Source organism: Didymella exigua (genome assembly GCF_010094145.1).
Source record: "Didymella exigua CBS 183.55 unplaced genomic scaffold M421scaffold_46, whole genome shotgun sequence".
Lineage (NCBI taxonomy): Eukaryota > Fungi > Ascomycota > Dothideomycetes > Pleosporales > Didymellaceae > Didymella > Didymella exigua.
In genome coordinates, this window is record NW_022984820.1 from 196,506 (window position 1) to 207,399 (window position 10,894).

Below are 10,894 nucleotides of genomic sequence, written 5' to 3' on the forward strand. Positions count from 1 at the left end.
ACCGTACGGCCCATTTCCATCACGACATGATCAATGACACGGCGTCTCCACAAAATGTCACATCTCGCCCTTGCATGCCCCTCGAGTTCGCCTTGCCAGCACTGACAGTCAGCACTGACATACAGAAATAAGGTTTGCGCTCTGAGCAAGACTTGCCACGTTCGCTCGCTTGCCAGCCAGCGCACGTTGCGGGCGTTCGCAATGCGCTGTCATGGGTGACGGGCGCCTGCAGCGGTCATCCGATGACGGATAGCCTTCTCGAAGCATTTCCGCAGCGGCGCCGGACACTGCAGAAGGAGACGTGAGGCGAGTTCGAATTTTGCTCAAACACCTCGTTTCGACACGCGGAGATGCTGTGCAGCGCTTCTCAGGCTCGCAGTCCCGACGCAGCGTCACTGTCACCAATCAATATCAGGCCTTTCATCTCCGTGAGAGCGTACTGCTGGCGCCGTCGGAATCAATTTTCGTGCTGGCGGGTGCTGTTCCGCTGGAGTGAGGGCGGGCTGAGACGGCGGCAGCCGATTCGCAGTGCGGGGAAACAGGAAAGCGAATGGCTGAACCCCTCGACCTGAAACACGGCGGGTGCGGCCTAGCGCGGTCTGTTTCGAGATAGCGGTGTGGAATTGCAGATGCTGTTCCTAGCCTAACCGCGTCTGCCATGATAGCCGTGGATTGCGCAAGAGCAGGCCATGGGACTTTGTTGCCCTGTGTGCCCAAGAACCGGGAGAAGCACAGTATCGTGACCGTTTCTTGAGGAAGGTCGGTGGAATGTTGCTGGTCTGCTGAGCGTCGGGATATCACGAGACCAGCCCACTTAGTTTTGGCCGTTCACCGCTTCCGGAAAGTGATGCTTGCTAGAGATCAACTCATCAGAAGGATCAACAAACATGCTTGAACTTCGGGGGTTTTTCCAGAACGGTTGCGCACAGTGCAGCGGCCGTCAATGCTGGGCATAACAGCTGCGTTTCTGCGCTTTGCCCCTCACTTATAGTCGTTGGAGATGGGGATCATGAATTGAACAAGAGGGGAGTACTCCATCGCTAAAGTATCTCCCACGGTAGTGGACGGCATGTGTCGGCGTTTAGAACGAGCAAAGCCGCCTCGCTGCTCGCACTCCCGCCGTGGAAGTGAACAATAGTGCTGCCACTCCCCTGCTTTTCAGTCATGAACGCGGAGTGATTGGCTGCACTGTGTGACGATGGATATGGAGCTGCTGCCGAATGACGTGTGAGCCTCGCCGCAAGCCCGTCATTTGGCGGTGCTCAATATCCCTGGGAGGGGCCCAGAGGCCTGGAAGCTGCTTGTCATCTTTGAGCACTACTGTTACCGAGTAGATTGGGCAGCCAGTGGGTCGCTTGGAATAGAAGTTTCCCTAATGATGGGCCGAGGCGCAGCGAACTGACAGTGGCACGGTGGCTAGCAGAAGGCTGAAAGATGGTGCTGAGCTCCAACGCAGCTGGGAAGGGATGAAGAATGAGAAAAGCTGGAGAAATCACAGCAAGTGCATGTTTATGTAGATCAGCGTGATCGAAGCAGCGCTCGAGGTCAGGGCACGGGTCGCCCTGAAGCAGTGTGCGGATTCCCGCGAGTGCCAGTAGCGCGTATGCATGGCGCCTTCCCAAAGAGCCCAGGGTCCACGCCTGCCATCTGAACTTCGCTGCAGGAAGGTCGCTCCTTCTTCTCTACTCACGACAGCTTGTATCGTACTCGAGGACTGACAGGCGTCACATCTTGACGCTCCCTTCTGTCGGTCCCTTCTCAAAGCTGCGCATATCCAGATTTGGCTGGTCGGGCGCATAGATCAGGCCTCACCCCGTGCCTCTAGGATACCACTGAGCCCTCACCACCGACTTCTGCTGGTTGACGACAATCCCCGTTCGCGTCCGCACAACAAAGGCCACCGAGGCCACCGGCCCTGTGTACGAGTACGAGTAACTTGACCGTGTATGTTGCGCCCCTGTCTGCACATGGCCACGCTGTTGTGTGCGCTGTCCGGAGGGCAGGCGCGCATTGCGCAGCTGCAGCACCCCTCCCTCACCGCCCTCAACCCCACACTCGAGCTGCGAGGGACAAATATGCTGACCATGGTGCAGTGTATTTCTAGTTGAACATGGCCTTCTCTTCCGGCTTTGGTGACCGTGGCGGCCTTCGCTCTCCTCGCGAGGAGCAGTCATCGTTTGCTGCTCTCGGCCTCACTTCTCCGCTGCGCAGCACCTTTGGCTCCCAGGCTGCTGCCTCCAATGCTGGCGATGTGCGCGGCCAGCTGCACCGACGCTTCACTACGAACAACATACCGACACTGAACACGCCATTGTCGCCAATCGGCCAGCAGCGCAGGCAAGCTGCTGAGCCTCAGGAATTCACAACTGCGGTACGTAGCGGATCCCTGTCACCGTGGAACTAGAGCATGGCTGTGCGAACATGTGCCATGTGCCAGTTTTTGCTCGCATATGCAAGTTGTGCAACTAGGGACCGAGCTCTGTTCGGTACCAGACAATACGAAGTGAATAAGGAACAATTGCTGACGACCCTGATAACAGACGTATCACAAGCTTCAAGTGGTAAGCAACTCTCATTCACTCCGACCTAGCTATTGTCTCTCACCTTGATTTGCGCTATTTCCCCATGTTTGCCAAGATTGTTTGATAAACATCACCTCGCGCTTTTTTACGTGTCCTTCTCCGCCCACTTTCAACAACGCCCAGTATTGCTACCATTGTCCCTTGTATTTCCCTGTTTCTCTCGGAGATTCAGATCTACCCGTTTACCCATCTCCTCTTTCATATTTCTCTACCTACCTCCACGATCACGCTCGTGACATTGTTGCCTCAGAAGCACACGCCAGTCAACCGCGTGACTGTGCTGACCGATTGTTAGCTCGAAAAGAAGAAGCTTGAGTACGAATATTTGAAGGAACAGCGTAGACGCTTTGAGGCTGAAATGGAGCTCATCGATCTGCAGTCTCGACGTGGCGAAGAGGAGATTCATCGCCTGTCTTCTGAAGTCCGTCTAAACAAGCCCGCACAAAGCCAGCCTACAACTCCGCCTGAGTACAGCGACAACGGGTTCCCAAACGCCTTCTCACGACCGAACCGCTTCAGCATGTCTAGTATCCAACAGCCCTCCACCAGGATCACTCCTCGTGGCAGCCGTGCCAACTCGCAGGTCACCTCACCTCCGTCATCCTCGTTCTTCAGCAACAACGGCCTGCCTTCCCAGTCTGTGCCTGGAACTCGCCGCAACTCCGATGAGGAGCATGATGACTTCGATAACGACGATTTTACTCCTCTGAGCCCAGCCTCCAGAAAGTAAGGAAACCTCTTTTACTTGCTACCTTTGCGTTGGTGACGTGGGGCTTGTGCCACCAAGCCCCACAACCACATTCCCACATTCCAATGCGTGAAGCCACACACACGTTCACGAACTGATTGAGCTGCTACAGGAACAACCGCATGTCGATGCCCGTGACTGGTCTTGACCTTCGTGGCCGTGACAACCTCCCAGACCTTGCATCCGTTCTGGGTCATATCGACACCACTGGCTATCTGTTCGGCGAGGAGGACAAGGAACACAACCCGGCTGCCTCTCCAGACCACAAGGCCTATCTCCAGATGAGTAACACGAACGATAAGTTCCCCATCCTTGTCCGTCGTGGCGACGCAGGTAATGGTACGAGCCTCTCTGCCTCTTCCGCTGCGCTTGATTTAGCCCTTTCACAATCCTCTGGTCCGGAGCCCCAGTCTGGTTGGCCGCATTACCGTACCCATCGTCAGGCTCAACAGTCGCTTCCTGCTAACACGCTCCGTAAAGGCTCGCACTCGCAGGCTGAGGACTATGAGAATGGCACTGCCAATGGCCAGACTACTCCCAAGAACAACCGCCAGTCCGTCGAGTTCAACTTCACCAGCCCTCTCCGGTCCGACAACCAGCGCTCCAGCTTTGCTAGCCCCAACAGCGGCATGCCGAAGTTGACTCAGTCATTCTCCACCAGCAACGTTCCCACACTGAAGAACGGAAATGGAGTCAATGGCACTGGTGCGAACGGCAACATCAATGCGCACGCTGAGCAGCACTTTAACCAGCACAATGTCAACCTCGGTCGCATCCCTCCTCACGCAGTCTCCCATCGACACAGCCGTGAGTTGTCGACCGGCTTCAAGGAGCAGGAGTACCGCCCCATCTCGTCCGGCCTGCATGCGAGTGCTGCTCCGTTCGGTCCTGCCATCACCTCCGCAGCTCCGGTCAACAGCAACGTCGGCAGCACAGTCGGCTCGCCGACCATACCGCAGTACTCGTCTACAACTGCCGGCAATGCTCCGTACTATGGCTATGGCATGAACATGCTCAACAATGCCATGAACGGCATGTCCCTTGGCCCTCAATACGGAGGCCCTCCTCCATACGGAGCCAACGGCATGTACCCTGCTGCTGGCCAGTACTACAACCCCTACGCTTCTTACGGACCCAACGGTCGTGTCCAAGACAGCCAAGCTCGCGTCATTCAGAGCCGCCGCATGCAGAATGACGCCAATCGCTTCATGAACTACGACCTGAAGACCATGCCTCGTCACGAGATCTATAGCTTGTGCAAGGATCAGCATGGCTGCCGCTTCTTGCAGAAGAAGCTCGAGGAGCGCAACACCGAATATCTTCAGATCATCTTTGACGAGACTGCTCCTCATGTTGTCGAGCTCATGACCGACCCTTTCGGCAACTACCTCTGCCAGAAGCTTCTGGAGTTCACCAACGACGAGCAGCGCACCACTCTTGTCCGCAACGCCGCCCCCGCCATGGTATCCATCGCGCTGAACCAGCATGGTACCCGCGCCCTGCAGAAGATGATCGAGTTCATCTCTACTGAGGAGCAGACCGAGATCATCATCCAGGCGTTGTCCGGCCAGGTTGTCGACCTCATCCAGGACCTGAACGGCAACCACGTTATCCAGAAGTGCCTCAACCACCTCAAGTCTGCGGAGGCGCAGTTCATATTCGATGCTGTAGGCGAGCACTGCATCGTCGTCGGCACCCACCGTCACGGGTGCTGTGTCCTTCAGCGCTGCATTGATCACGCTTCTGGCTTCCAGAAGGTCGACCTCGTCCGCCAGATCACCGCACACAGCTTCCACCTTGTCCAGGACCCCTTCGGCAACTACGTTGTCCAGTACATACTCGATTTGAACGACCCAAACTTCACAACGCCGCTGTGTCTTGGCTTCAAGGGCAAGATTGCTGAGCTTTCTATGCAGAAGTTCAGTTCCAACGTCATCGAGAAGTGCGTCCGCTGTGCCGAGATGTCAACCAAGGCTGCTATGATCGAGGAGCTGCTTGACGTTGAGCAGCTTGAGCGGCTCATGCGCGACTCCTATGGTAACTACGTCATCCAGACTGCTCTTGAGTTCGCACCATCTGAGCTCTGCATGCACCTCATCGACGCCATGCGCCCCATCCTGCCTCAGATTCGCCAGACGCCTTACGGTCGCCGCATCCAGACCAAGGTCTCGGAGCGTGAGGGTCGTCTTGCAGCCTTCACTGGTCGCGCTCCGTCAGGTCACGTCTCCCCGAGTACCGGTTCCGGCGCCCAGACTTCCGAAGCCGGCACGCCATTCCAGCCTCCCATGTACACTGCCTCTGTCAACTACGGCGCCAACATCGCTTCGCCTCAGCCTCATCGTCAGCCCCACCGCCTGAGCAACCCCCCTGTGCCCCACCACTTTAACAACTCTGTACACAACCCGGTCTACCAGCAGTACGGTGTTGCTCAGCCCGCTGGTGTAAGCAACTTTTTCTAGCTGAAGGCTTCCTGACGACGTTACGATTTGATGAGTTATGGTCACGCTCGACGCATTACTCACGCCTCATCACTACGCAACATTATTCCCCAAACGTCGCGAATCTTGCAACGATGTTGGCGCTGGCTGTCCTCGAGCAGCGATCTTTTCAATCTTCGATCTTGCTTAGGCATGCTGAGAGCTTTCGCTCTAGCCTCATTCGTACCACTCGCTCTCAACAGATCGCTTTGTATAGTACAGCGACATCAGCATCTGTGGAGCTTGGGTTGTGATGCATCATCAGGCGCTGCACGGAGCTTTCGTTTCTTTCCCTTGCTTTGTACAACCCTTGCCCCTTCTTGCCCTTGTTTTACACTCACCGATTCGCTTTACAACGATTGTATTCTTCAGCGTTCTGCGCACAAAACGTTCATGGCTCGAGCTTAGCTGCGATGAGGGCGGCGGTCATTTTATCCACTACATTGGAAGGGGTTCTTCAAGATGTATCGCACCGACCATAGATAGCAGTGCTGCCAGGCACCAAAATGAAAGCATCGAAATTATCAAACAGGTTTCCAGAGTTCAGTATGAGAAGACTGTATGGTGCAGAATCGGACATAAGTCCCACCACTAACCCTGTGCAAGTTCACTCCACCCATGGGAGTTCAAGGCATTTGCTCGGTAGGCTCGACACCATCTCTCCAAGATACCGGCCTTTGTTAACCCTTTAGGCTCTAGGCTGGCATCCACCGGACGGCCGAATCTGGGCACCCGGTGGCGGGATAGTCTACCAATCGTTGCGTCATCTCGGAGACTACACCGCGACTACATTTCCTTCGCCGACAAAAATGGAAGAACATATAATATGATCAGAACCTACAATTACCCTTTCAAATGTTCCTGCCTTATTTTATGGGAAACCTCCACACTAGAACGACAACAGCATCATGACAATCCCCGGCATCCCCTCCCCTGCCCTCCCTTACAACAGCACTGTGGTAGTCACAGGCTGCAGCGGCTTCATCGGCTCGCACGTCGCCGACCAGACGCTCTCTGCGGGTTTCAAAGTCCGCGGCGTCTCGCGCGACGCACGCAAAAACCAGTGGCTGAAAGACTACTTCGATGCCCGCCACGGCGCGGGGAAGTTCGAGTTAGTCTCCGTCCCAGACTTGGCTGCCGACAATGCGTTTGTGGAGGTCGTTAAAGGTGCATACTAATTCACGGTTGGGATGAGATATGGTGCCGTGGCTGGAGAAAGATGTTAACGGTGGGTAGGTGCGAGCGGATTCATTCACGTCGCGCATGACATGAGTGGCGCCGGCGACCCCTGCATTGCGATCCCGCAAAGCGTGAATATGGCGCTGAGCGCGCTGAAAACCGCGGCCGCGGCGGGACTCACCCGGTTCGTGTACACATCCTCTTCCTTCGCGGTGACGCAGCCGAAACCCAACGTGGCCTTCAGCGTGTGTGAATCCACATTCAACCAGGAAGCTGTCGACGCCGTGGCCGCGAAAGGCGCAGCAGCGGGCGGCGCAACAGTATACTCGGCCTCCAAAGTCGCCGTCGAGCGTGCCATGTCTGCTTGGAAGACCGAGTCCGGCGCGAGCATCGTGGTCAACTGCGTGAATCCTAACGGCAACCTGGGTCCCGTGCTGCAGCCGCAGCACCAGGGGTATCCAACGACAGCGAGCTGGGTCAAGTCGCTCTTCGCGGGCGAGTATGAGAAACTGAACCGCGCGCCGGAGCACTTCATCGACGTCCGGGACGATGCGAAATTGCACGTCATTGCCTTGGCGCACCCAGGGTTGCAGGGCAGGAGACTTTTGGGTCTGGTTGCGCCGGCGCCGATTAGTCGGATTGTCAAAATTCTGAGGGGGGAGTTTCCGGAGCGCGGCTTTGAGGATTTTGAGGATGATGGGGTGGACCGGATTACGAATTTGATGAGGGATGAGGTTGAGGGTTTGCTGAGGGAGGCGTATGGACATGAGTATACGCCGTTGGAGGAGAGTGTTAGGGCGAATGCGAGGGGGCTGGAGTAGTGTGTGATGGGAGCCATTGTATTTGTGCAAGAAAAGAATTGTGAGACGGGTAAGAGTGCCTACATTTCTGGGGCTTGTCGCTAGTTGAGAGGCTGCGAGAGTACTTGGCTTGCCCTCAACCTGGATTTGTGCCTCATCTCTCAGCTCCAGCGACTCCGGATCGCTCTCATGCCTTGCCTTCCTCGCAGCCTTCTATCTTGACTTCACTACGTTCTTCGCGGTTTCATCGCGGGAGAAGAAGTCTGAGGGATGAGTCACCGTCGCTAGACCCTCGACATTACCCACGACGTAACGCACAATCTGGAAGCCTCCCTCCCCTAGCGTCATCACGACTCTCAGACTCTTTCACACACGCCGCCTTACTCAGACTTCGACTTTCCATCCCAGGGCTCGTACTCGTTCAGAGCAATAGTCACTCAACGCAACGACTTCATACTGGACATCGAAGACCGTTCAGCGTATTGTACGGAACCAAGCTGCCTGGGGTTGTTGAGCGTTAGCGTGTTCACAGCGCTGACCATGCGATTGGATCATTGCGGGCTCCGCTCGCTCCGGACAGAGGCTACTAAGCTGATCCAACAACTACCCTGCAATCACGCAGTGCCGTTAGGCATGTGATTGCGAAACTTTGGAAGTCTCGGCAGCTCCACCTTTGACATACGACAGTCATTGTGTTCGTACTCGTTCTGAGGTTGCCGCTGGATGAGGTCATTTCACAAACCTCTGCAGGAAGCTTGCTGTCGATGAAGATGCTGTCGAGACGGTGCTCACTGCACTGTGTGTATTGACGTCCTCTACGGCAAGTTATTAGATCAAGGCCGCTCACTCAAGCCAACCTCTCGCCGGCACCATGTGATGATGCCTATAAACTCTTCGCCTTTCGAGGTCATGATCAGTGAGGTTTCGTTTACCAGATTCTTTCCCGAGAACCTCGCCCACCACTGGTTGTCTGCCATGTGCATGAGCGCACCCCAGACCATGAATATGGCCATGGCAACAGCGTTCTGCAGCCTCAGATGCTCGATGAACTCCAGCCCTGCGAGTGCGATCCATGGAAAGACTGCAGTGTTGTCGAGTATCTTCTTCTGGAGAGCCTGAATGGCATGCTCGAATACGGGTGCGGTGGCTGAATTTGACTTGCTTGCGTTAAATTTGCGCAGGTCTTCGAGAATAGGTGAGACCGTTGCGTGGGGAAGACTCGGCCATGACACATTGAAGATGCCGCTGAGGGGGCCCTGCTGCACCTTCCGTTGTGAAGTCTCAATAACTAGGCCAAGACCGCGTAGTATGTCTGCCAGCGGTAATATGGCTTCAGCGGTGAAATTGAAAGTTCGATTATGCCCAACAGGAAGGAAGGGCGAGACCATAACGCACACCATGATGAAGGTCGAACTTGCAAACACAGGATCGCAGTTCTCGGGCGAGAGCGAGCCGAGAACAGCTCGCAGGCCCGCAACAGCCCTGGTGTGATATCTCATGCCTGTACTTGTAAAGTCGCGCGATATGGCAGGGTCGTTCGTCTCGCAGGCGATGTGGAACGATGAGAGCGCAAGGAGAGCGTTCATAAGATGCGGATTCTTGAGGGCTACCTTGACGAGGTAGTCCTGGAATAAGTCCACCAAGTCTGGCGTGAAGTCTTTGGAGGTTCTCAAGCACCAGTGATGCAAAAGCTCGAGCTCACGGACTCGGTCTGGACTCCATAGTGCATCCTCCACGTTGCCCGGGAAGGTGGTGTTGAGAGCCGGAGAATCTTGACTCGTATCTACATCTGATGGCGAGGTCGATGTGACTGGCGAAATGGCTGTCCTCGGTGCTGGTACCGTGGTTGATCTGGTCGGAAACCTCAAGTAGACACAGCTCTCACCACGCTGAAAACAAGGCGAGCATTGTGGGACCTTTTCGTCGCACTTCACCCGTCTCTTCCTGCACTGGCTGCACCCAAGGCGTGACTTTGTGTGTTTTCGCCTGATGGGCATTGGTTAAGCCAGTACCAGTTATCGGACTTGTCTGAGATTCGCAGCAGGCATGTCAAACCTCCAAGGCTGTAAAATTATATACAGAAATCTTGTTGAGATGGCGGTAATGCTCACACCTCCTTGTTGACGCTAAAATTGGCGACAGACATGCAGGTACAAAGGACTGCGTGCGACAGTATGAGGCTGAAGTGGACGGCTCCAGCTTCGCTCAGGCGTGACCGCAGAGAAGATGTGTGGGATGCCAAGCTCGATGGTGATTGGAAGGGATCGCGGCACTCACCAACGGCGTCGACCGGGGAAGGCGCAGTGACGCACGCCTGAGGCTTGCTCTTTCCGTAATGCCCCCAGGCTTCCACCTTCCTTAACCATATGCAACTCCGCAAACACAGCACAGCACCAAAACCAACCTGATAAAGGCTTTAATCGCACGCTTCCAGTAGACCTCTACCAAACCCTCGAAATGCGCTTCGCTACCCTGTCCGTCCTGACCACCCTGTTCGCCGCTACCACCATGGCCGCCGCTCCCCAGAGATCTGTCATTGTTAGCTTCCCCAACGAGACGCCAGACTATATCGTGGAGGAGGCCAAGGAGAGCATCCGCAAGGCCAAGGGTGTCATCACGCACGAGTACAGTAGGTCGTGATACGCAATGCTGCCGAGGTCAGCCAACTGACGCATGGTCAGACATCATCAAGGGCTTCGCAGCCCAGGCACCTGCGTCTGCCCTGGAATTTGTTACCACGATGGGCGAACAATACAAGGTCGAGATTGAGGACGACGGCATCGTCACAACACAGGGCGAGGAGTAGCCCGCTCGGAAGACGCATGATGATCATCTTGACTTTATTGTATACACTTCCTCCCGGAACACGACTATATGGGGCACGAAATTCACTATTGGATTACGGAGTTTAGATTGGAGTATGGAAAGGACACGGCTTGGATACCTCGTAGCAATCTGATTTGTTTGCACTTCTCTGGCTCGCTCTTGATGCCAAAGAGCACTCCATTTGCACTACATGAGTAGATCGATGCGGCATATGTAACTGCCCTCGATTTAGTCTAATATAACGATTTATCTCAGAGCGCGCACGCGCCATCTGCTTGGTAA

The 10,894-nt window shown here is 55.3% G+C and overlaps 4 protein-coding genes across 4 annotated transcripts; 3 read left to right on the plus strand and 1 right to left on the minus strand.

Annotated features, from left to right (window-relative positions):
* Positions 1-2,110: 2,110 nt before the first annotated feature.
* On the plus strand, positions 2,111-5,789 carry M421DRAFT_74366 (ARM repeat-containing protein; the record flags this gene model as incomplete). The annotated part of the gene is made up of 4 exons (XM_033597033.1): positions 2,111-2,371; positions 2,541-2,561; positions 2,878-3,308; positions 3,443-5,789. The coding sequence occupies 4 exons, from the start codon at positions 2,111-2,113 to the stop codon at positions 5,787-5,789; spliced, it is 3,060 nt and encodes a 1,019-aa protein (XP_033444055.1).
* A 770-nt stretch (positions 5,790-6,559) lies between these two features.
* On the plus strand, positions 6,560-8,213 carry M421DRAFT_306180 (aldehyde reductase). Its single transcript, XM_033589156.1, has 2 exons — positions 6,560-6,974; positions 7,044-8,213. Exons 1-2 carry the CDS (start codon positions 6,716-6,718, stop codon positions 7,805-7,807), a joined length of 1,023 nt encoding a protein of 340 aa, XP_033444056.1. The 5' UTR covers positions 6,560-6,715; the 3' UTR covers positions 7,808-8,213.
* A 406-nt stretch (positions 8,214-8,619) lies between these two features.
* On the minus strand, positions 8,620-9,783 carry M421DRAFT_74486 (uncharacterized protein; the record flags this gene model as incomplete). The annotated part of the gene is made up of 1 exon (XM_033597048.1): positions 8,620-9,783. One exon carries the CDS (start codon positions 9,781-9,783, stop codon positions 8,620-8,622), a length of 1,164 nt encoding a protein of 387 aa, XP_033444057.1.
* A 491-nt stretch (positions 9,784-10,274) lies between these two features.
* M421DRAFT_425506 (uncharacterized protein) lies at positions 10,275-10,875 on the plus strand. The gene is made up of 2 exons (XM_033594095.1): positions 10,275-10,415; positions 10,468-10,875. The coding sequence occupies exons 1-2, from the start codon at positions 10,295-10,297 to the stop codon at positions 10,590-10,592; spliced, it is 246 nt and encodes an 81-aa protein (XP_033444058.1). The 5' UTR covers positions 10,275-10,294; the 3' UTR covers positions 10,593-10,875.
* The last annotated feature ends 19 nt before the right edge of the window (positions 10,876-10,894 follow it).